General features: G+C 46.9%; 1 protein-coding gene across 5 annotated transcripts in view; it reads left to right on the top strand.

Moving 5' to 3' along the window:
* LOC144826067 (astacin-like metalloendopeptidase) overlaps positions 1 to 24,611 on the top strand; it is a 551,078-nt gene that overhangs the window by 306,487 nt on the left and 219,980 nt on the right. For all 5 annotated transcript variants that reach the window (XM_078684377.1, XM_078684375.1, XM_078684378.1 and 2 more), the window contains one exon: positions 2,160 to 2,277. In XM_078684377.1, the coding sequence (XP_078540503.1) occupies positions 2,160 to 2,277 (118 nt within the window). The remainder of the gene's footprint in view (positions 1 to 2,159; positions 2,278 to 24,611) is intronic.

Genomic DNA, 24,611 nt, shown 5'->3' with positions numbered 1-24,611 from the left:
AAGTTCCCAGGGTATACAATCTATGGTTATTGGGGACAATTTCGTGCGTGTCTTAGCTTACGCTGATGACATTGCGGTTGTGACATCTGACCCGGAACAAGCATTGGGGGAAATTGAAAATATAACACGAGAATTTGGTAAAGTTTCTGGGTACAAATTGAATATTGCTAAAACCCAGGTCGTTTGTAATAATGGTCTATGTCCTAATGACATGTGTGTTACTACTGAAGCAAAATATCTCGGAATTAAAATGAGGATGTCGCTCCTAGAACTAGTCACTGTGAATTGGACTGATATCTTACAGTCAGTTAAGCGCCAGTTGGAGAGGTTGGAATGTTTACATTTAACGCTAGTGGGGCGGTGAAATGTTTTAAAAATGTGTATTTTACCCAGGGTACTGTATTATTTCCAGACCATACCGCTTGAGTTGCCACGTCCACAATTAATGAAGCTTCAATCTATAACCGATAGATTTCTATTATGGAGTTGAAAATCCCCTCGTCGAGCATCCAAATTCATGACATTGCCGCTCTCAAAAGCTGGTTGGGGAGTCCCGAATTTTGCTCTTTATTATTTAGCTTGCCTTTTGCAGAACATGACATTTTTGATTTGTGGGGGTGAGACACCGGTATTTGATAGCCCTAACATTTATTCAATGCTATTAGGCTGTCAATCTCGACAAATGCTGCTACGCTTTCTTGAGCCAAGTTATTATAAAAGAACAAGATTTAAGACTATATTAGCAGCATTTAAAGGCTGGAGGGCGATACGCAAAATTATTTCTCTTAATCGCATTAATCTCTATACACCTTGTGATTCAACAGAATTACTACCTTCTATATTTTGGGATAGTAAGATGAGGACGTGGGCAGATAAAGGTATCAGGTGCTTAGGCAATATGATTCATGCTGGTACTATGGTTACATTTGATGATCTAAAGGTAAAATATGGGATTCCTCAGAATGATTTCTTTAAATACCTACAATTGCGAGATTTTATTTTAAAACATCGGCATACGCTATCCAATGGGACTAATGCCCTGCTAGAAGTTTTGAATAAACCGGCTAAGATAGGGCTTTTATATAACAGCTTGCTGAGTCAACAACGCGATGATATTAATATACAAGAGGGGAAATGGAATATTAGATTGGGCATTCCTGACCAGTTGGTTCAAGTATCTATTGACATGGCTGCAAAGATTACGTTGACAGCTAATTTACGCTCTCAACACTATAAAATGTTATTTCATCTATATCACACACCGGCCAAGATGATGAAGTGGGGCAATATGTATAATGGGAAATGTTATCGGTGCCAAGCTGATAAGGCGGACATTGTATATATATTTTTTGATTGCAGAGTTTTGAACCCTTTTTTTATATCTATTGCACAATTTTTGTCAACTATTTTAAATTTTGATGTGCTGATATCTAGAGAAATGATGATGTTTGGACGCTGCAAAGACATGGCCAGTATGCCACTTTATTATCAAAATCGATATTTCTTGTTCATGGCTATGTCAGTTGCTCGATTATGTATCGCTTCCATGTGGTTGAAAGCTGAGGCACTGTCATATGAGATGTGGCGGGCAAAGTTCTATAACAGATTTAATTTAGAATTTAATTTATATTGTATTAGATCATTGAAGAAAAAACAACTGGGGTATAGGATCTGACAGCCTATGATTGATCATTTAGCTAATGAAAGCCCAATTTAGGCTGTAATATTTGTTTACTCTCTTGCTTATGATATATATGTATTTTTGAATAGGATTAATGTATATACTTTTTTGTATTTGCTTTGATCATGCTATGAGCTGCATAATAAAAAATAAATAAATAAATAAACCTTTGATGCTTTAGAAAAGCTAATTAATTTTTGAAAGAAACTAATTTATTTTGGGAAGAAAATAATCATTTCGGTACAACAAATAAATTGATTAGCAAGAAGGGAAAATGTGATGCACAAAATGTAATTAGTTGAAAATCTAATTCACTGTGGGGCGGATCTGTGTGTTTTTGGATATTCATTCTGAATGGCAATCTGAAAATGAAAAAAAATATCTGTAAGTGTGAGTCCGTCTGGATCTGAAACGTTGTGTGATGGCTCCACCCCCACGTCTGACTGCTCTGTGACCCCGACCACCCTTGTCCTTGCAGCTGGCAGACACCAAGCCCTGATCCGGGAAGCACTGGAAGATTTCAACACTCTGACCTGCATCAAACTGGTCAACCGCACCACGGAGACGGACTACCTGAGCATTACCTCTGCGAATGGGTGAGTGTCTCAAGGGGATGGAAATGAACTGTGGGTGACCTTGGGTGGACCAGGACACTTGTGCTGCCTCTAGGGGTCGGCGCGAGGCGTAAGAAATCAAAGGCATTATTCAGAGGTTGACTATGGAAGTGCCTTCCCAGTGTCTTCTTGTGGTTTGAGAGTCTGCCAAGTATTGCAGCATCATCCATTTAACTGTGTTTGGTTCTCTTTTGTAACATGCACACGTCCCTTTTCTCTTGTAACACTCTGTTTGCTACTCTTACATTTTGTTTGCTTTCGATACTAGCACAAGTGCCACCACTGCCTACGTAACGTTTGTTCTTGTGTTTGAGTGTCTGCCATATATTGCAGTACTATACCTCTACTTGTACTTTGTATGCCTTTGTAACTTGCACACGTCACTATTTCCTCCTGTAATGTACCGTTTGCTACCTCTTGTTATTTTGTTTGCTCACATTTGTCACTTTGGTCTCATGTAACTTAACGTTTGCTTTTGTAATTTGTTCACTTGTAATTTTCTCCTCATGTATCATTACTGTTCTATTGTGAAGCGCTCTGACACCTTCGGGTAAAGTCCGCGATATATAATACGCATAAATAAATAAATAAATGTCCCGTCCACTATATTATAAGTGCTTTATAGCATATGGCACTGGTAACGTGGCGGGCGGGGTGTGCCACACATTTTTACACAGTGTCTTATCTGCCATCTTTTTAAAAAGGCCCTAATAACCTGTGCTGAAAACTGCAGAATAGAGGTTGGATAATAACAAGGTGTATTTTTAACAACCCTTTCGCTGTGGAGTCTGCTATGCAAATACCCATGATTATTTGTGTTTAACAACACAGTAACGCGATCCCGGCCCAGTGACATTCATTTCTGCTATTTATAGATTTCTAGGAATTCAGCCAGTTATGGGCCAATAACTTCCAGAGCATTAGGCATGACATTTCAAAGGTTGGAGCAGGAGTGACACTGCACATTATGAGAGCTGCACGAGAGCTGGCCCCAGAGGCAGTGATAGAGAAGCAGGATTGTAGAAAAACCAAAGAGTGGTCGGTCGGCCGGTCACCCCCACTCCCTGCAGCTTTCAAGTGTTATCAGCCACAGGGAGTTGGAGAGTCAAAACACATCGTTAAAGGGAAAGCAACTGCATGGGCATCTAACTCCAGGTGAAGAAATAGCTCACAGGCCCAGTCTTGAACAGTGAGGCAGGGCACAAGTAAGGGGGTGCAGGTGAAGTCGAGGAGAAGTGTAGGCTTGAAGACATCACCTCCATGGCGTCAAGTGAGACAGCATTGGTCAGGTGTGCAAAGGGCAGCAGGTGGTGGAAATTTAAAGAGGCCCCTGTTGAAGGATGACCCTGAAGGGTAGTGGGTTCTTCTTTTTTTTTTTTTTTGGTTTTAAATTTTATTGCAAGCAAAAAACAGATACATAATTCATAATGAAAAGGAATACATGACCATAGCAAACAGAGAAAATAAACAGAAAAAAACACAAGAAAGAGAGGTACATTACAGTTCAACATATGCTCATAACTAAGAAAAACAAAAAGAAAAGTCTGTTTAGTTAATATGATATAAAGGTTGCTAATTTCGCAGTTCTTCCTGTATCCATTGATGAATTGGATCCCAAATCTTCCCCCCCATTAGTCTTTTAACACGACCTTTCAAAGCATAGATTGCCTGTTCTAAGTTGTACTTTGCTAGAAGCTGAGCCCTCCAAGTATGAAATTGTAACGGATCTGGATTAATCCATTCCTGAGTAACACAGGCACGATAAACAGACATGCAAATAAATAAGAGTTGTTTTTGATCTTCAGGAATGTTGATGGAAGAGGCACCTAACAAAACAATCTCAGCTGAACGAATAATGTTACATTTAAGAATTAAAGACATAAAGATCTGTATCTGGTTTAGTACTGATGAGAGCTTCGGACAGAAAAAAAACGTGAGTTGCATCCGCTGCTTCTAGGGAACATCTCTTACATGCAGTGCCTGTGGATGCACCCCATTGAGAGATTTTTTCAGGGGTATGATATAAATCATAGAGAACCATATAATGCTGAGTACGGGATCTACCCGTGAGTAAAATAGAGTCAGCCATCATAATGGAGTCTTATATCAATACATTTGTCACCCCCAGTTTTTCTGCCCAACGTTCTTGAACTATAGTTAAGTCATCTGAATATGATGAAATCAGTAAGTTGTAAAGAAAACCTATCTTTCTTTTAATGTATAGAGATTCAATCAGAGGTATTTTCCGAAGCCCTAAGCGTAGCTCTGGAGATAAAGTATTAAAATAGCTGTGTAATTGAAAGTATTTGAAATAATCCAGAGTCGAAATATTGAATTTAGCCTGAAGAGTCAAAAAAGAGATAATTTCATCATTGTGCCATAAATCATTGATAGAGTTAATTCCTTGTTTACTCCATTTTAACATAATTTGATCTCTAAATATATCAGGCAATATGTGTTTAGATGACAGGGGAGTATATCTCAGAATTTTCGGAATCCCTAGATGTCGCTTGATAATCTTCCATGCCCGGTATGCTGCTATTACAGTCTTGAATTTAATTTTCTTGAAGTAGCTAGGCTCAATATTTTTTTTAAAAGCAACCACGAGCTTCTGTCCCTAAAGAAAATTCATAAATGGAAGGGAAATGTGCTTCATGGATTGGGGCTTTAATACCAATAATTAAGGGATTGATGAACTGCAATATTGATGCTAAATAATAAAATAAGAAATGTGGTGTGCTCCATCCTCCTCTGTCCTTAGGGAGAGTCAGTTTTTTAAAAGCTCTACGTTGGCGTTTATATCCCTATAGGAATCTTCCCCCCCGTTCTCTCCAATTGTTTAAAGAATTCTATTGGAAACTCAAGGGGTATAGTTCGAAAAAGATATGAGAATCGCGGAACTATTAGCATTTTTAATACATTATTTCTGCCATGTAATGACAGGTGTAAATGGTTTATCCGTTCCAAAGTAGTATTTGCCTTTTTAAGAATAGGGGTGAAATTAAGCTTGGGTATGTCAGAGATTGTAGTTGTGATCTTAATTCCTAAATATGTTGCAGTGGGTACTATGTTGAGGTGTGTCGGTGGGTTTTGACCTACAAATAAGATTTGGGTTTTTGAGGAGTTTAATTTATAGCCTGAGAAAGTACCGAACTCTTCCGCTATCTCTTCAATTTTTGGAATTGCCTTTACGATATCAGTGGTAGTCACTACCACATCATCAGCATATGCTAAAGCTCTGTAAGAAGTCCCTGCCACCTCCACAGGTTTTATATCTTCCTCTTGATTAAGTTTATTAAGGTGTATGCCAATATATATAGAGAATAGCAGTGGAGATGATGGGCATCCTTGACGGGTACCCCGAAAGATAGAAAATGGACTAGAATTACAGGACCCAATTTTGATATGTGACGATGGTGATAAATATAATGTTTTCAGAGCCTTAATCATTTTTGGGCCAAAGCCTTTCAAAGCCAGTATATCCCATAAGTAAAGCCAAGCCACCCTGTCGAATGCCTTCTCGGCATCCAACAGGGTGATTCCAATGGGTGTGTTAGTAGTTTGGGCCCAGTCCATCAAAGCAATTATTCTTCGGACATGGTCCGCAGTGTCTCCATTAGGGATAAACTCGTGTTGCCATCGTGAAACGATAGAAGATATCGCTGTTGACAAACGGGTGGCTAATATTTTGGAGAAGATCTTGCTATCAGCGTTTATTAAGGAGATCAGTCTAAAGGACGCTGGATTCAGAGGAGGCTTATCCTTTTTAAGGAAAGCCATCAATGTGGATTGACTCCACGAAACAGGTGGAGATCCTCTCTGAGCTTCCTGGAATGTAAGCAGTAGGTCTTCTTTCATAACGTTTCTAAATATCCTAAAAAATTCCAGAGGGATACCATCAGGGCCCATAGCTTTTCCTGTAGCCAAAGAAAGTAACGCTAATTCAATTTCATCCCATGTAATGTCCTTTTCGAGGGAATTTGATTGTAAATCATTTAATTTTGTGATATTGTTTTGTCCTATAAAATTTAACAGAGTATCGTGGGAATATGTCATATTGTCAATTTTGTACAGTTGGGAATAGAATTGCCGGAATACCTCAAGAATTTGATCTGGGTCATCATGGACCTGACCTGCCTCATCTTGTATCGCATTAATAGAATTTGAGATTTCTTTCTCCCTGGTTCTTTTTGCAAGAGTCTTTCCGGAATTTTCACCCATTTCATAGACCTGAGAACGAAAGGTTGCAAGTTGTTCCGCTAATTCAGCCGAAAATATTTCATAGACCCTAGCCTTGTGTATATCTAGTGTAGTTTTAATTTGTTCAGTATCTTGATGTTTAGAGATAGCTGTATCAAGTTTTTCCTCCCATTCTGGAACTAGATTAAAATTCTGTTCTGTTTTCTCTTTGATACTTTTTTGTTTTTTAATTGAGTAGGAAAGTGTTTCCCCCCGGGCCCCCGCTTTAAAAGCATCCCAAACTATCTGAGTAGATGTACTGCTTCTATTAAGATGAAAGAAGTATTTAATCCAACTACTCATTGTTTCTAAATAGGATGGATCTGCAAGTAATTTCCGATCGAATGACCAGGGTCTTAAAGTTAAGGATGAGCCAGTCACTGTCGAAACTTCTATTATGGGTTGTGATCAGAGATTATTCGGGGAAATATTTTAAATAGTGTATTGTTTATTAGATCACTATTCAGAAAAAAATAATCTATACGTACAAATTTCTGATGGGGATTAGAAAAAAAAGTGGATCCTGGTGAAGAAGTGTTTTTTATAAATCCCACGTCTTTTAAACCATATTCTGTTATCAGCCCTTTAACTGCATTATACGTCTTTTTTTTATACCTGGGTATATGCTGTCAGTAGATATGTCAAACCCTCCTGCAAGATGCATGTTCAAATCTCCACCAAAAATAAACAAAGATGGCCAATCCGCTAATTCTAAACTAAGATAATCTAAAATCTCGGGATCATCTGTATTTGGGGCGTACACTGAGCAGATTGTCCATGATTTAGCATTGATCTCGAGCTCGACTATTGCCCATCTTCCATATTGATCGACTTTTGAACGTTTTAAGCGTCCTCGACCATATCTCATAAGGATTGCCACACCTTTTGTGGTGGTACCTTGTTTAGTACACGCTAATAGTTGCAAACCAAGTTTCTTAAACATGTTTCTATCACTCCATCTAATATGCGTTTCTTGAAGACACAATGTCTATATTCATGCTCTGTATAATCTGGTTACAAATCCCCCTTTTTTCCTGTTATTAATTCCATAGACATTCCAAGAACAAATTCTAAGTTTACCCATCGTCATCAGTTATACAGTTTTATTTTCTGTCCACCTGTATACATCCAAGCTGTCTAGAACAAGGATCATTTATATGTAGATTAACATTTTTATATTCACCCCCTTCAAAGAAAAAGATAATGAAAAGCAATGATGGAGCAACAATCCAATAACGTAACAATTTTTTTCTACTATTTTTGATTGCACCCGCCACCCACCCTGGTGTCCCCCCCCCTCCCTCTTCCCCTTCCCCTTGACCTCACCCCATCTTGGGCATAAGGACTAGTAGTCCCTAGTATGGATGATGTGAGAAGCATCTAGTGTCTCACCGCCCCTCCACTACATCCTTCCTATCTTAAGCTCTTACTATAGATCCTATAAAAAAAAATATAGAAAATGTCTTATTTTAGTCAGCAAGATTAATTAGTTAACTACTGCTCTGACGATAAGACTATATGAATGCTAGTACACAAAAAAAAGTCAGACGTATTTTTTTTTTTTTTACAGACGTTAGTTTCAAAATGAAGCCAGAAACTCTTTAGCTGCCCCCTCCGAAGTCAAAAAGTATGATTTTTTTTTAAAGAATATTTTAAGTTTAGAAGGATTCAGAAGGTAGGCCTGAGTACCTTTGGCTTGGAAGGCAGGTATTAGTTGTCGAAACTGCCACCGTTGTTCTACTGTGGCATGACAGTAGTCAGGCCTAACAAAGAATTCGACTCCTCGCCCCCTTCTTTTCCTGTCTGGCCTGGCCAAGTCATAATGAGCCTCTCTTGCCAAGAAGTTGTTCAGGCATATCAAGATCGCCCTGGGCTTTAAATTAGTACCCTGTCTGGTGTTTTTTTTAAATGGAAATCGGTGTGCACGTTGAATTTCCAAATCCCATTTCCATTGTATGAGTTCTGGGAAGGCTTCTGAAAAAAGATCAACTACATATTGTCTTATATTACCGCCTTCATTTCCCTCCAGAATACCCAAGATTCGGAGATTATTTCTACGTGATCAGTTCTCCAAATCCACCAATTTCCAATTTATCTCATCTCTCAACCCTACCAATGATGACATTTGGGTTTGTTGATTTGTCATTGTATCTTCTATCGCCGATATTCTCCCCTCAGCTTCGGTCACTCTTACAGACATCTCATTACAAGATTTAGCGACTTTTCTAAGGTTATTTTGAAGCCGTCGAATAGCACCCTGCGTGCGAACATTTTCTGCCCTTGTCTCTTCCCGATGCTGGATCATGAGCTGACAGAGCGTATCTAGTGTAGTACCAGTTGCTTGTGGTTGTGTAGTATCCTGAGACTGCAAGTTCTGTGATACAGCCCGGTTTGGATCAATGGAGAAAGAACCTGCATGTGCTGTGATTGCTATAAAGTCATTGACAGCGCCCTCCAGTCTCTGTTGAGGGGGATCCTCATCCTGATCCTGACTGCTCTATATCTTCGTCTTCGCCCTCCTCCCGACCCAGTGAATCAAGTGATTCATGTTGTGAACCCACACTCTTGCCACTCAAATCATCTCTCCATCCGCCATCTGCCTCATGGATATCGGACTCTAGTGCCACCAACAAGTCAGTCATAGAGTAGAAGTTACCCGCAGAATCTAGTGATTCAGCATCTTCCCTAACCGGTAAAGATTCTGGTACATCCTGCACTGATTCTGGTTGTGCGTTATTACTTAAATCCTCAGATATCTGAAGGGATGGAGGGATTGGATTTTGGCTTTCCTTTAATCCAAATTTTGATCCACCTTTACCATTCCCAGTGCAAGTTACTTTGTTACGTCCAGTGTCAGAAGATGTCTTTGTCCTCTCATTCCCGGTTAGGGCGGGTCTCCCCGTGGTGCTGTTCGAGCAGATATTTCCCGGTTCTTGTGTTTTATTGTTATTTTTCTTCTGGGCAAACATATCCGGAATTTTGGGAATAGCTCCCAGCCCACAAGTCCCAGAATCCCCCATTATTACGCGGGTATTATTGTTAGTGGTAATTTCAGCTGAGGCAGTTTGAAGACCAAGCACAGAGACAGAATCAGTATTATGAATTACCTGTTGTGGGTTCTGGAGTGGAGGGTTCAGAGGAGATTCCTGTGGCATGAGATTACCAGGATTACCAGCATTGTTGCTGTTCTGTGCATTCTGGGTGTTATCCACCGTCTGGACGCCTTCCTGTGCTGCCGTAGTTGCCCTCGTTTTAGACTTATTTTGTGTTTTGAGAGCCGTCATCGCAGGATTCTTTGGTGCCATTGCTCCGTTAGTAGCTCCGTTAGTATTACCCCTGCTTCGTCTCTGTACTCGAGAACGTGTGTGAGAGACAGGGGATTGCTGCGAGCTAGCGCTGTCCGTAGCGCTGGGCCCCGCTCCAGTCCGGGATTCCACTTTCGCCCTCAGAAGCGGGAGTGATGAGTGCCGCCACGTAGGTTGTAGCGTCCGTCGAACCCATCACCATAGATCCAGCCGCATCCCGGGACATATAGACAGGTAGGAATTTTTATCGTTTTTAGAGATTTCGCATTTTCAAAGAGACGCCACTCTCCGTAACAGTGTTTGCCGAAAGCCCGTTAAGCCGTCAGGAAGGATAAAAAGGCTTAGGGGAGCGAGACCGCTGGCGATGCTGCTCACTCGGACACCGCTGCGTCCGCCATCTTGCCCCCGGTAGTGGTTTCTTCTAACTCCACTTTCAGTGTCTCGAATTGGGGGTCTGCTCATCGTGTGGTGAACTAGAGTCCTAAGATAGGTTTTCAGTGGGCAACAAATACTGACAAGTAAGTGAACTTGGAAGCAGGCGAGTGGGCTCCGCTTTGCTGACGGTTATTTTAAGGTAACGGGCACTGATTCCTTGCTAAACCCGTTTACGATAGACAAATCCTTTTTAAATCCTTTTTTTCTCCCACAGAACGCTCATGTATAAGCCCCCGCACGCTGTCCATGAGGTTCATCTAGAATCAATTCTAAGTAAGTCCTTTGTTGGGTGTACTTCATTCTTCACATTCGATCGGTACGAGTAATGGAATAACCTTGGCCTTCTCACCCTTATCGCTTGATATCTTGTGCAATAGCACCTTTATGATCGCAAGACATGCAATACACGACAATTTTGATTAGCCATCTAGCGCTCCTTTGACTCATAGGAACACAAGATGCCCACGAATCGAAACATGACTGTTATGTGCGTATGTACTAAAAACTACGAAGGCACAAAGATAAAACAGATTTGGCATGGCTGGGAAGCAGCACTATACCACTGCATGCATGTCTGATGAGTTCCTGTCACGCCCCATATATATAATTGGGGAAACATTACATTCCACATAGAAGCAATGTAATCTGGAATGGAATGACGCACGCAGAAAGAGTGTTACACAATATATAACCATGTTTTAAATCTGGAAGGTAGCACCATACGCAGAAAATGTATTGTATTATACAACCACTGTATTTTGCTCTGTTGTTACAGATTTTCCCTTACACAGAAGGCTGTATGCGCGCTGAACCGTAAGTAGACGGTCTGGTACATAGTTGAGTCAGGGTTGTGTGCGCCTTAGCGTGCGCAGACCACCCGACTCACCTACAAATACTGAAATAGGTTGAAACATGTTGACCACCCTTTCACTTGAAGTCTGATACTTTCTGGTCATAACCACGCCAGTGGAAGTATCCCACTTATTTTTTAATTGTGTCACATGACTCAAGAATAAAAGTTGTTAGGGAGCACGTGTAGAACACCTTTTTAAATTCACCATTCACTATTCACACAAATAAAACAGCTTTGCTGCAGTTGCAGGCGTCAAAGCACACCTGAGTGGCACTCGGTCGCTGAAGCATGTCACCAACCAGGTTGGTGAGTGAGGGGTTTACTAAAAAAGAAATAATCTTTTCTTAAGCCTGCGTCTTTTTCCTTCCACTTCTATAATTAGGGTCACTCCTTTTTTTTTTTTTCAGAACAAATGTTATTATGTTGATGAAGAATTGCAAAGAGGGCACTGCCCCCCATGAACCGGAGGACCAGTGAGCAAATGTATAGCCATCACATACAAGCAGTTCAATCAACATTTTGAAGTAAAAGAACATACCCAAACTCCCGTCCCCCAACACCCTCCCCTTACCGTCCCACCCGGGTCCCACCCCCCTCCCCGCACAGTGTCTACATGGTCCAAACGTAAAAGCTTATGAAATCACAATCAGTGTGTACCCCTTTTCACCCAGGGTCAACAAGCAATTGTTCTGGATGGAGGGGATCCAGGTGACCACCTGGATCCCCTCCATTGCGGTCGCTCACCCTGCACTCGGCTAGCACTACGGAGGCTTCTCTTCCAGCTGCCTGCCTGTCCTGAGACCTGCTGCCTGCCTGTCCTGACACAGCGCACTGCGCTATCTAAAGCGCCTGGTATCGTTATCAATCAATTTAAAAGCGCTGTTTATGCTACATTGCACGCGCGCGCTATCGCTCTAGCTAGCATTCAACTGATTTGCATACAGAGCATTGTAGTGCGGCTAAGGAGCGGGACTTTATACTTTATTAGTATACCTCACTCGAACTCGAAACCCAGCTCTGCCCCAGTTTCGATTTTAATAGCGAACGGCCATCTTAGTGTTTATTTTCATTGGCCCGTGGCTCCTCCCCGCTCCCCGCCTCCCAGCTGACCCTCCCACGCTCCGCCCCCTCCATTATCCATTTATGGCCAATGTCCCCACGCGCAGCGTCCACGCGCTACGGCCACGCCGAAGGTGCGCCAAAGGTAAGCCCGTCTACGCCCGTCCGCGCCTGGACCGCGCCCAGCGCCACACCCCCTGCCCCTCGCGCTGCCCATCCCTCCCGCATTACCTACGATGCCGCCACCCTCCTAGCCCTTAATTCCGATCGCGCCCCCAACTGCGTCCAAGCCGCTCCTGGACACACCCATGGACCTTTCTCTTGCCACTCCTGCAAATTCATTGGCACCGACAACATCTCCGCTACAACCACACCACAGATTCCCGACCCCAACCACCTACAATGCATCCTGCTCAACACCCGCTCGGTTCACAGGCATGCCATTGACCTCTGGAATCTACTAGACACCATCTCTCCAGACATCGCCTTCCTTACAGAAACATGGATGAACGCTTCCTCAGCCCCAGACATCACCATTGCCATCCCTGAAGACTATAAGATCACACGCAAGGACCGTACCGGCCACACAGGAGGAGGAATCGCTATCGTTCATAAAAAATCAATCCACATCTCAACCAGCTCTGACGTCAACCTCGCCAACTCTGAACACCTTCACTTCCAGATCCACATCGACCCCAAGACCACACTCAGAGGCACCCTCCTTTACAGACCACCAGGACCCCGCGCAAAATTCAGTGAAGACATCACGGACTTCATCACTCCACACGCGCTCCCCTCCAAAGATTACATCCTTCTGGGAGACCTCAACTTTCACCTTGAAAAGAACAACGACCGCAACACCACCGCCCTCTTGGACAACCTCGCCAACCTCGGACTTAAACAACTGGTCACCTCCCCCACCCACATCGCAGGTCACACACTCGACCCCATCTTCACCTCCAGCAATCATGTCTCCTTCAGCCACACTACAGATCTCCTCTGGACTGACCACAGCTGCGTTCACTTCACCTACAACAAGCCGAAACTCATCAACCACCTCCAACCAACTCTGCAAAGAAACTGGAACAAAATCACCATCGACCAGATCTCCTCATCGCTCCTACTAAACACCCCAGCCCACTCTTCTAACCCTGACCTAGCCGCCGCCAACTTCACCCTATGGCTATCCAACACCGCCGACATCCTAGCACCACTGAAAAAACGTCAACGCAAACCTGGCAGCAAGAAGGCCTCATGGTTCAACGATGATCTTAAGAAGTCCAAGAAACTCTGCCGCTCCCTTGAAAAGGCCTGGAAAAAAGACCCAACCACTATCACCAAGGACGCCTTCAAAAACGCCACCCGCACACACCACCAACTAATCCGAAAGGCCAAGAAAACAGCATTCAAGGATCGACTAGACAACAACGCCCACAACAGCAAGGAACTTTTCAACATCGTCAAGGAATTCACCAACCCCTCGGCCAACTCCAACGACATCACCCCCTCTCAAGCCCTCTGCGACTCCCTGGCTTTATTCTTCCACAACAAAATTGCGGACATCCACAACAGCTTCGACAACCAACCCGGAGACCAACCCACCCAACCATACGCTGAACATTCTCCCCCCTCGAACACTCTTAACGACTGGTACCCAATCTCCACTGAGGACACCATCCGCCTGATGAACTCTATCCACTCAGGATCCCCCACAGACCCATGTCCTCACCACATCTTCAACAAAGCAGACTCCGTCATAGCACCGCACCTCCGAGACGTCATCAACTGCTCCTTCAACTCCGCCACCTTCCCGGAAAGCTGGAAACACGCTGAACTCACCGCCCTTCTGAAAAAACCCACAGCGGACCCCACCGAACTCAAAAATTACCGCCCCATATCACTCCTTCCTTTCCCAGCCAAAGTCATCGAGAAAGCTGTCAACAACCAACTCGCCGCCTTCCTCGAAGCCAACAAATCCCTCGACTCCTCACAATCTGGCTTCCGAGCAAAACACAGCACTGAGACCGCCCTCATCGCAGCAACAGACGACATTCGAACTCTACTGGACAATGGAGACACAGTCGCCCTCATCCTCCTCGACCTCTCTGCAGCCTTCGACACAGTCTGCCACAGCACCCTTTTACAACGCCTCAGAAACATCGGAATACAAGGAATAGCACTTGAATGGATCACCTCGTTCCTCACCGGAAGAACCCAGAGAGTCCGCCTTCCACCATTCAAGTCCGAGGCCACTGAAGTCATCTGTGGCGTACCACAAGGATCCTCACTCAGTCCCACCCTCTTCAACGTATACATGAGCCCCCTTGCGGCCATCGCTCGCCAACACAACCTCAACATCATCTCCTACGCGGATGACACTCAACTGATCCTTTCTCTCACCAATGACCCCAGCACCGCCAAAACAAACCTACACGAAGGAATGAAAGAAGTTGCCGAATGGATGAAACAAAGCCGTCTGAAACTGAACTCAGATAAAACAGAAGTCCTCATCTTAGGTACATCCCCCTCTGCATGGGACGACTCTTGGTGGCCGGAAGCCCTTGGAAAAGCACCCATCCCGACAGACCACGCACGGAACCTAGGCGTTATCCTGGACTCTTCACTCTCAATGTACAGACAAGTCAACGCCGTATCCTCATCCTGCTTCAACATTCTTCGCATGCTCAAAAAAACATTTCGCTGGATCCCCACCGAAACAAGAAAAACAGTCACCCATGCTCTGGTCACGAGCCGATTGGACTACGGAAACACCCTCTACGCAGGTACTACCGCTAAACTCCAGAAGAAACTCCAACGAATCCAAAACGCCTCAGCCAGGATCATATTAGACATCCCGCGTCACGAACACATCTCTGGCCACCTGAAAGACCTCCACTGGCTACCCGTCAATAAGAGGATCACCTTCCGACTGCTAACCCACGCACACAAATCACTCTACGACATCGGACCAGAATGCCTCAACTCACGACTGTCCTTCTACACCCCCTCCCGCCAACTACGTTCTTCCAGCCAAGCCCTCGCCACTGTACCCCGCATCAACAAGACCACCATGGGAGGCAGATCCTTCTCATACCTGGCAGCTAAAACATGGAACTCACTCCCCACCTACCTTCGTCTTACCCAGAACCACCTAGCATTTAGAAAGCAACTTAAAACGTGGATATTTGACAAGTAATCCTCCTCCCCTCCCTAAGCGCCTTGAGACCCTCTGGGTATGTAGTGCGCTATATAAATTCTCTGACTTGACTTGACTTGACTTGTTCTGCATCAGCATCCCTTTGCGCTGGTGGTTCCAGCCACAGCCCTCTATAGTCCGCCCATCGCTTCCATATTTTAAAATGTTTTCGGGGGCAGCCCCTGGCCTCGAAGATCGGGCGTTCCAGCCCCATACAAAAGTCCAAACCCCTCTTCCACACCTCGATCAAGGGAGCCCTAGGGTCCTTCCAGGTCCGAGCTACATCTCTTTTGGCCACCGTGAGGCCTAGAAGCAGCAGATGACGTTTGTATATATTTCCTCCAACCTGTTCCATAACATGAAGAAGGCCTAGCTGCGGCGAGCGGGGGAGGTCCCAGCACAACACCTCAGACAAACAATTCCATACCCCAGTCCAGAACCTCATCAGCTTCTCACACGACCACACTTTATTTATAAATGTGCCCACCGCGCGTCCACACCGCAGGCACTCGGGGGAGGCAATCAGACCAGCTCTCCACAATCGGTCTCTAGTATAATAGGCTCGATGCAGATATTTGAATTGAATGAAACGCAGGCGCACCGCAATTGCCGCCCCTCTCGGGGCCTCCAGGGCCTCCCTCCAGTCTCCCTCCTCCAAGGCACCTATGTCTCCCTCCCACACAGAGCGCAGCTTATCTAGTGGAGAAGAACAATACGTAACCAGAGTCTGATATATATTAGATATTTTCTTATTTCCCAATCCCCCCATAAACATCTTGGCCTCAAGGGGACTAAAGTCGGACAACGAGTCCAGGCCTATCAAGGAGGGGGACAAGGCGTGCCGGAGCTGCAGGTTTTTAAAAAATTGGGTTTGAGGCATGTCGTATTCTTCTCTCAGGGCTTGGAACGATTTGAGGGTCGTGCCTTTCATGACGTGGCCCAGCGCTGATATACCAATGGCATCCCAGCCTCGGAATCCCTGTAAGGACGCCAGTGCCGGTAGCCGCCCATTCTGCCACAGTGGGGTTTCTCTCGTTAATTTATTCCACCACCCCATGAGGCGCAGGGCTCCACGCCACACCTGGAAAACCACCTGGGTAACCACTGGGAGCCTCTTCCTTATAACCGCCGAATATAGAATGGTGTGCAGAGTATCCGGATCCATCAGGTATCTCTCAAGGGCATAGGCCGATCGGTCCCCATACCACCATTCATTCAGTACCAACAGGTCTGATAATAGGATAGAATGTCTTAAATTTCCAGGCCCCCACAATACGTGGAGAGGAAACAGGTGAGGAGCGCCACTCTCGCCACCCCACCGGCCCAAAGAAACTGGCCCAATGCCGAATTCACCTGCCTAAACCACTGTGGCGCAATGGGCTATGGGTGATTTTGCAACTGGTAGAGGAGACGCGGGAGAGCCACCATCTTGAATATGGCTGATCGGCCATATATATTTAGGGGCATTCTGGACCATGTTTTCAAGTCTGACCGTACGCGATCCCAAACAGGCACCACATTGGGGGCCCAAGTGACCCCAGGTACATCCGTCAGGAATACGCCCAGATACTTAATGCCGCCAGCCGCCTCTTGCAGCGCTGACTCCCAGGGTCCACGCCCCCGCGCTCTCCCAGCACCCACAGCGTAGATTTCCGTTTGTTCAAGTGCAGGCCAGATACCTCCCCGAACACCTGCATTATCTCAGGGACTCTGGGCCCCGATCTATTTATGTCTGTAAGGAAGAAGAGGACGTTGTCAGCATACAGTGCAATTCGATCGGACGGTCCCAGCTCCCACTCAACTCCCCGCATCTGCGCGTCCACTCGCACCCACGCCGCCAGCGGCTCCATGGCCAGGGCGAATAAATAGGGTGAGAGGGGGCAGCCCTGTCCGGTGCCTCGGCCGATAGGGAAGGGGTCCGACACCGTTCCCGCCACTCTCACCGACGCCGTCAGGTCCGTGTACAGCAACTGTAAGTACGAGAGGAAGTGGGGCCCAAGGTTCAGGCGAGACAAAAGCGCACGGAGATAGACCCAACTTAACAAATCAAAGGCTCTATCAATGTCAGCCAGGAGGAGCGCTGCCGGGATCTCGGCAGCCCGGGCCGCCTCTATCACCACCTGCGCGCGTCTGATATTGTGCCTCGTCGCCCTATGGGGCTTAAACCCGGCCTGGTCTGGATGAACTAGATCTGTAATGTATGGGAGGAGGCGATTGGCCAGGGCTTTCGCCAGTATTTTCGCTTCAACATTTAGGAGCGATATTGGCCTGTATGATGCATGTTGTTCAGGAGGTCTTCCAGGCTTACAGAAGACCACAATCTCAGCGTGTCGCCAGTCCGCCGGAAGGCGACCACGGTCCCTGGCCGCCTCCAACGCCCTTCTGTAGCGCGTACCCTGCTGGAGATGAAATGTCTATATGAATTCACAAGGGAATCCATTAGGCCCGGGGGCCTTTCCAGTATTCAGTTCCCCGAGTGCCGCATCCAGCTCCTCCATCGATAGCAGGAGCTCCAGCCGGTCACGTCCCTCATCGGAAAGTGCCCGCGGCAGGAGGTCCGCCAGGAATTTGTCTACATCCTCCTCCGGGATAACCTCCCGAGGGGCATATTGGGCCGCATAGTATCGTGCAAAGCTGGCAGCCAGCTCTACCGGGGCCGTCACAGGATCCCCCACCCCATCACGACGTCCCGGTAGGGACTGTGCTTGGAAAGTACCTTGACAAAGCCGATATAGCATGGTGCTGGATTTATCCCAGGAATACCAACTAAATAGTAGCAAAGGGTCAGACCCTCAACAGAGGGAGGAAAAGGAAAGTGTGTTTGTAAACGGACAGCGAAATCGTTCACTGGGTACTCTCAGTGGTTTAGAGGAGTTCCCATCAGAATTCCAACCTGTACCGCCCTACATCATTTGGGAATCTAACACATTGAACACGGGGAAGTACCCAATGGAAGATCTGGCAAAGTAATGCCCCTTCTGTCATGTGTGTCCCAATGTGTATTGATATTCGATTGGTATCAGGTGGTATCTGACAAGCAGTGCTAGATAGTGAAAAACAAGTTGTGTTCAAAAAAAGTGATATAAAATTGGGTAAAGGAGGAAAATTAGTTTAATAGGCACCTCCCATTCCCAACAGTAAAAACAGTGCAAAAGGTAGTGTTAACAAATAACTACCCTGACGTTCGTAATGGTCATGGTCGACATGTTTCTGCAGTTTACCTTGGGCCCATAGGTCACCTACTGCTTCATCAGGACCTAGTATGCTACTGCTAAACCTAGTGAATCAACAAAAAGGGGGGAACCGTGAAATGATAATCATCACCTGCAATTCTCCTGTTTGCGAGGTATAGGATATCACAGTGTAACAAACACACCAACATAAGAAAGAGGAAAGAGAAAGAAACTAATGAGCTTTTTCACATATTTCATAAGTGATAAATAATATCATCACATGTCTGCTAATTTAATTAAATCAGTCAGAAATCCATCATATATCACATCATGTTCCCCAACTAGGTGTAACATGAGAGCGGAGTTACCCTTAGTAAAATACACTCACCCAATGATCTGGAGAATGTTGCCCCACCTCACCCGGCCACAGCGCAGGTATGACGGAGCACCGCTCTGTGTCGGCAGAACAAAAAGCAAAGGGGGTCAGGGGAAGCGCTGTCAGGCTGAGGAAACGTAGTGCTACTCGTCTGTATATATACTAATATTAGCAAGTAAATGAAAAAATGCGGGTGGAACCGTTTAAACCCGCCAACTCATAATGTAATGTGGGGATATTCTAATTTGATATTCATTGTCGTTTTTAACCCAGATTGAGAAACCACATGCTACCCGTCTCAAGAGATATGTGCGGCACGTACTTGCTTGGTTTTGCAATCTGTAACGATAGCTACTCTCGTAGTAGTTTAGCGTTGAAGAAAACACGCTATCAGGCGCGCCATGGGGGAAGACCACGCGTAAAGCACATAGCCGTCTTCACCAGGTTACTGACCTGTCCGTCGGTACTCCGGACGTCCCTCTGGGCTGTCAGTGGGAGGTACCGACGGGACAGGTCAGCGTGTATTTGCAGGTTCCATGTGCTTGGAAAGTACCTTGACAAAGCCGATATAGCATGGTGCTGGATTTATCCCCCCACTGATAAATTCTACTCTGCGTAGCCAACCACAGCTGACGAGCCTCGTCCATTAGTAGAGAGTTGTAAGACTGCTGCATTAGCAGCAGCTGCCCAACGACATTTGCATCTCCCCCCGTATTGCATTCCTCCTCTAGGACTCGGACCCACTTCGTTGACTCCTCTATCTCTCCCATACGGGTCTTGCGAGCCTTCGCACACCAGGCGATATCCACCCCGCGGAGCACGGGTTTTAAAGCTTCCCAAAGGGTTACATCATCTGTTTCAGGCCTATCATTACTGTCCCAGGACTGAGATATGGCCTCTCGCATATGCGATCGATAACTATCTTGTTGCAGATGCCATGTAGACAAGCGCCATCTAAAGGGTTGCCGTCTCCTATCCAGATGCAAGTCCATCGCCACTGGGGAGTGATCCAACAGGCCACGCGGGAGCATGGACGTGGAGGCCACCCTCCCTATCCAGGTATGAGGAATAAACAGGTAATTGAGTCTGGAAACGGACTTATGTACCGCAGAGACATACGTATATTCGCGGCTATGAGTATGTTGATACCGCCATGCATCTATCCAGCCCATCCCCTGCACCATGCCACTCAATTTAGTGGGGGTATCAGCTATAAGACCCCCTCCGGGCCTATACCGATCCATTCGTCCATTCATTACATCGTTCCAGTCACCGCCCACTATCGCCATTACATTCGGGATTTCAGCCCACACGTCAAACAACTTTTCAATGAGTGTCTCTTGCAATGGGGGTGGGGCATACACACTACCAAAGACCTTTGGCTCATCTCCCACCATTCATTTAATGAAAACAAATCTACCTTGGGCATCAACCCATTGCGTCTCATGTACATAGGGCAGTCTGTGATGTATTAGAACTGCGACCCCTCGTGACCCTCTCACAAAACCTGCATGGAATACCTGCTGGTAGCCATACCGTTGCAAGCTAAGGGTTTTGTTGCCTAGGAGGTGTGTCTCTTGTAAGAGTAGCACATCCGCCCGCTCCCTCTTCCCCAGCCGCAACACTGCACTTCTCTTTATTTTATCGAGCATTCCCCGGACATTCCAACTCACTACACGTATTGACGCCCGTGGAGGGCCTGTCTCGTGGGCATCAACCGCCATCTATGGGTAAACAAATCAGGGCCCTGGGTACTTGGGGCCACACACACACACACGATTGCAACCGGACTCGAATGTACACTGTGTCGATATGAACTGTCCCATCCCTCCAATCCACCCTCCAACCCCCTCCCCCCAGACTTGTACCCCCCAACAACCCCCTACCGCTCCCTCGCCACCAACCCTGCCCACAACTCCACCCTCCACACCCCCTCCATAACTCAGCAACATTGAAGTATCTGACGCGGTATAGATCATCTCTAGCCCCCAACGGGAGGCTAAAGACCCACTATTCCAATAGATCCCCACCAACCGTTGTTGCTGCACCAGTTTAGTGTAGTCTGGGAATATCAGGACTTTGTGGTTCTCTTACATTAAGGGCTCCTTCGCCCGCGCTTGTCTCAGGATAGTGTCGCGGTCATGATAATTGAGGAGTTTGGCAATTACCGGTCGGGGGCGAGCTCCCACCGGTGGCTTTGGGAGAAGTGCTCGATGTTTTCGCTCCATTATAAAGCAGCGCAAGAGGGATTCTGGGGGGAGCCATCCCTCCAGCCACCGTGTCAGGAACGCCTCCATGTTGCCCTCCTCGCAGTCCTCCGGAAGTCCCACAAACCGCAGGTTATTTCTCCGGGCCCGCCCTTCTGCATCCTCGGCCCGGAGTGCAAGGCCCTTCTGTACCCCTTCCATAGTCGCCACTTTCTTCTTGAGAAGCGCCACATCATCCTCCACCCCCGTGATTCTGATTTCGGTTTCAGTTATACGGGCCACAGCATTACGCAAATCCTGACGGAGCAATGTGACATCGGCCCCTACTGCCCCAATTTTAGCGTCCAGCATGTCTCTCTATTGTGTTATAGCTGCGATAAGGGCCGCATTGTCCGGTCCCGGTCCTGGTTGGCCTCCGGAAGCCCCCGCTCCACCACTCGGCCCTGTGATTTTGTCGATGGGGCCTTGTTTCGTAGTGCCTCCACTATTGCCGCCCCGCGTCATGTTGATCTACAGGCTCGACTACAGGGACCCCACTGGCCGCCGGGGCGCCGGGTAGTCGCTCTCTCCACTCCGTTCGGGCCCCCCCGATAGGATCTTTCCCGCTCTGCCAAGACCGAGGGGGGGGTCGTATATTAGTGGTCAAGGATAGCAGTGTGACTATGCGCGTTGCTGCACCAACTCAGTCCACCACGGCGACACCCCCAGCCTTCTGCGCCGGTCGCAATAGTGTGTCCCCCAGCATAGGATAGATACCCGGCTGCATTCTTAGAAGTTGTGCGTCCCACGGTGAGGGCCTTCACCACGAAACCGCCAAGGTCCGCGCGCCCCTTCAGCTCCTCAGCAAGCGGGGGGTAATCCGAGCTCACCTCGGCCGTTGTAAAATTCGTAGCCCAATTCACCGGTCAGGCCCAGATGCCAGTTCTGTCCCGCGGCTCGATCTAGCCGCCGAGTGAGAGGCACCCGGCGGTGCTCTGCATTGGCCCACGGCCCGGACGGGGCCCGCATCCAGCCGCCACCCTCGGGGGCAACACACGCATCCGCTGGGGGGGGGAAATACGTAGGGGGTTGTTCCCGGGAGAAGGGGCGAAGACAAGAGCCCCCTAGTTCTCCCGGTCCACTGGGCTCCCGCGGTCCGCTGAGTGGATTCGGCCCGTTGCTGAGGGAGTCACCCCCCCCCTCGAAGCCGCTCGTCTCTCCCCGGCAGCTTACCCCGCAGCCGCCAGTGTCTCAGTTCCAGGTCAGCACCGGGATCCCCCTGCATCCTCCTGTCGTGCCGTCTGCGCGCGAGGATCCAAGCTCCAGGTATCCGGCACGGCTCTCTCTGCCGGCCCCAGCGCCGCTGCACTTCCGGCCGGACGCCACCAGACTCGAGGTCCCGGCTTCAGCGCATGGCGCGGGCCTATTTATTTATTTTATTTATGCTATTTGTAAAGCGCTCTGCAACCCTACGGGCATCCTGGCGCCTCACTGCCCCAGAGCTCAAGCTGCCAGAAATCACTCTCTCCGTGCGCCCAAATCGCTGCCGGGGCACACTCCCCACCACCGACTATCAAATACTCGGTCTGGACGTCCGCAGGTCGGGGCGATGCAGGATATTAGTAGGGATAATGCGCCGGCGCCTTCCCTCCTTTTGTTTTTTGAACCATACTATTCTTTCACACCGCTAAAGATGGAGAGGCCACAGCCTCCCACTGCCGTGCTAGATCAGCTTTGCTATTGTCAGGCAAAGTATAGGAGAGACAATCAATGGCTATTACAACCTAAATCTTTGGTGAGATATAGTGGAGGGAGTGTTGGATCCATGGCGATCTTCTTGACCTACACAGTGTAGTCTGGTGGCTAAGTGTACTGATGCGTCCACTTTAAGGGCCTGTGTTTGATCTCATTGTAACAGGTTCAAATCCTGCACTAAGCCTATCATCCTTCTGAGGTAGATAAAATGAGTACTGTTGAGTAACGTCTTTTATTCAGCAGTAAGACATCCATGGACGATCCTGCGTTTTACAAACACACATGTAATGTTATGTTAACAAATAGGGGCATGCTCTATTGGATGCCTACATGGGTCCGCCCATACCCTTATAAGTGATGTGCAGTCCTGTAAATACCAAAATATGCTTGGTGGTTGTTAAATAACTTTGTCACCTTAATGTCTGCCTCAGTGAAAAACTGTTTAGAAATTATACTGTGTGTATCTTTTCCCTGCAACGGAATTACCATTAGCAGGGTTACCCGTAATTCAGGGGGCAGGAAAATAGTGATTATATGATTTTGGGAACTAGCAAGCAGAAATTGGTCTTTCTACGGTGATTCTCACTTATCCCCCAAACTGTGTGTTTGAAAAACTAAACTTACATTTCTGAAGGGCCCAGTAACTCCTATTTCCTCAGCCACCATGTTGCCCCCTCTGTGCGACCAGGAGCATCGACTGCACGGGCCTCCAATAAGCCCCAGGCCTTCATTGGGTGATGCACCCTGCCTCTAAGTAGCGCCTCAGGGCCAGTCGGCGGTCCAATGCTGCGGGTTAGCAGGGACAATAGCAGGATTCTGAATCATGTGTCCGGGAATGTTCAGCCTAGGCGGGCGCCATCTTGGGCTGCCAGCCACACCCCGCCACAGGTCTTTGTGGTTAATGGTACTTGTGGGAATCTGGGATCCCAAGGCATAGGAGAAGGGCATCTATGGTTAAAGGTAGCGTGAGAGTCTGGGATCCAAAAGCATGGGAGACAGGCGTTTGTGGAAATGATAGTGGCAAGAGTCTGAGATCCCAATGCATTAGAGAAAGGCCTTTGTGGTTGGTTATAGTTTTGAAAATCTGGAATGCAAATGCATAGGGGACAGGACTTTGCGGTTAGTGATGGTGGAGAAAGTCCTGGGATGCACATGCATAGGAGACAGGAGCTACTCCAGTAATGGAGTTTTCACAGATTCACATGCCTGTATCATTCCCCGTCGTCGAGACGGGAGTCTCCGGTACATAAATAAGCAATGCTTAGCAGTATAGGAAACTGTAAAGAGGCCTAGGCCCATTTCCCTTTTGCAACCCATAACCTTCGTTATGTAAAGGAGACCAATCTTGTCCCTGAACCAATCAGAGCTCCTCACCCTCTCCGCTCAAATTCTACAGTTTTCTACTTCAATATGGATTGGATTTCATAGTTTTTCAACTGATTTGGTAATTTTGGTTGCTGCCTATTTGTTCACCAGCTCCTGAGAATGGCTGACAAGGAGAAAAAAGGTTTATTGAGAGCCTGTGCTACCTGTTCTAAGAAAAGGCTCTACACAGACGACCCTCATAAGGATTGCTTCCACTTTCTTTATCCGGACCATCAAGCAAAGGGCTGTATGGTATGTCGTACCTTTTCAAATAAAACATTGAGGGATCATGAGGGAGGCTTCAAAAACTAAAAGCCAGGAAAGAAGTCATGTCCAGTGACACTGATGAGGCTTCTTCTACTTCTAGGAGATCT

The sequence above is a fragment of the Lissotriton helveticus genome, chromosome 3_2 (assembly GCF_964261635.1).
Source record: "Lissotriton helveticus chromosome 3_2, aLisHel1.1, whole genome shotgun sequence".
NCBI lineage: Eukaryota > Metazoa > Chordata > Amphibia > Caudata > Salamandridae > Lissotriton > Lissotriton helveticus.
Note: the sequence above shows the minus strand (reverse complement) of the source record. Positions and strands in the feature narration are given on the sequence as shown.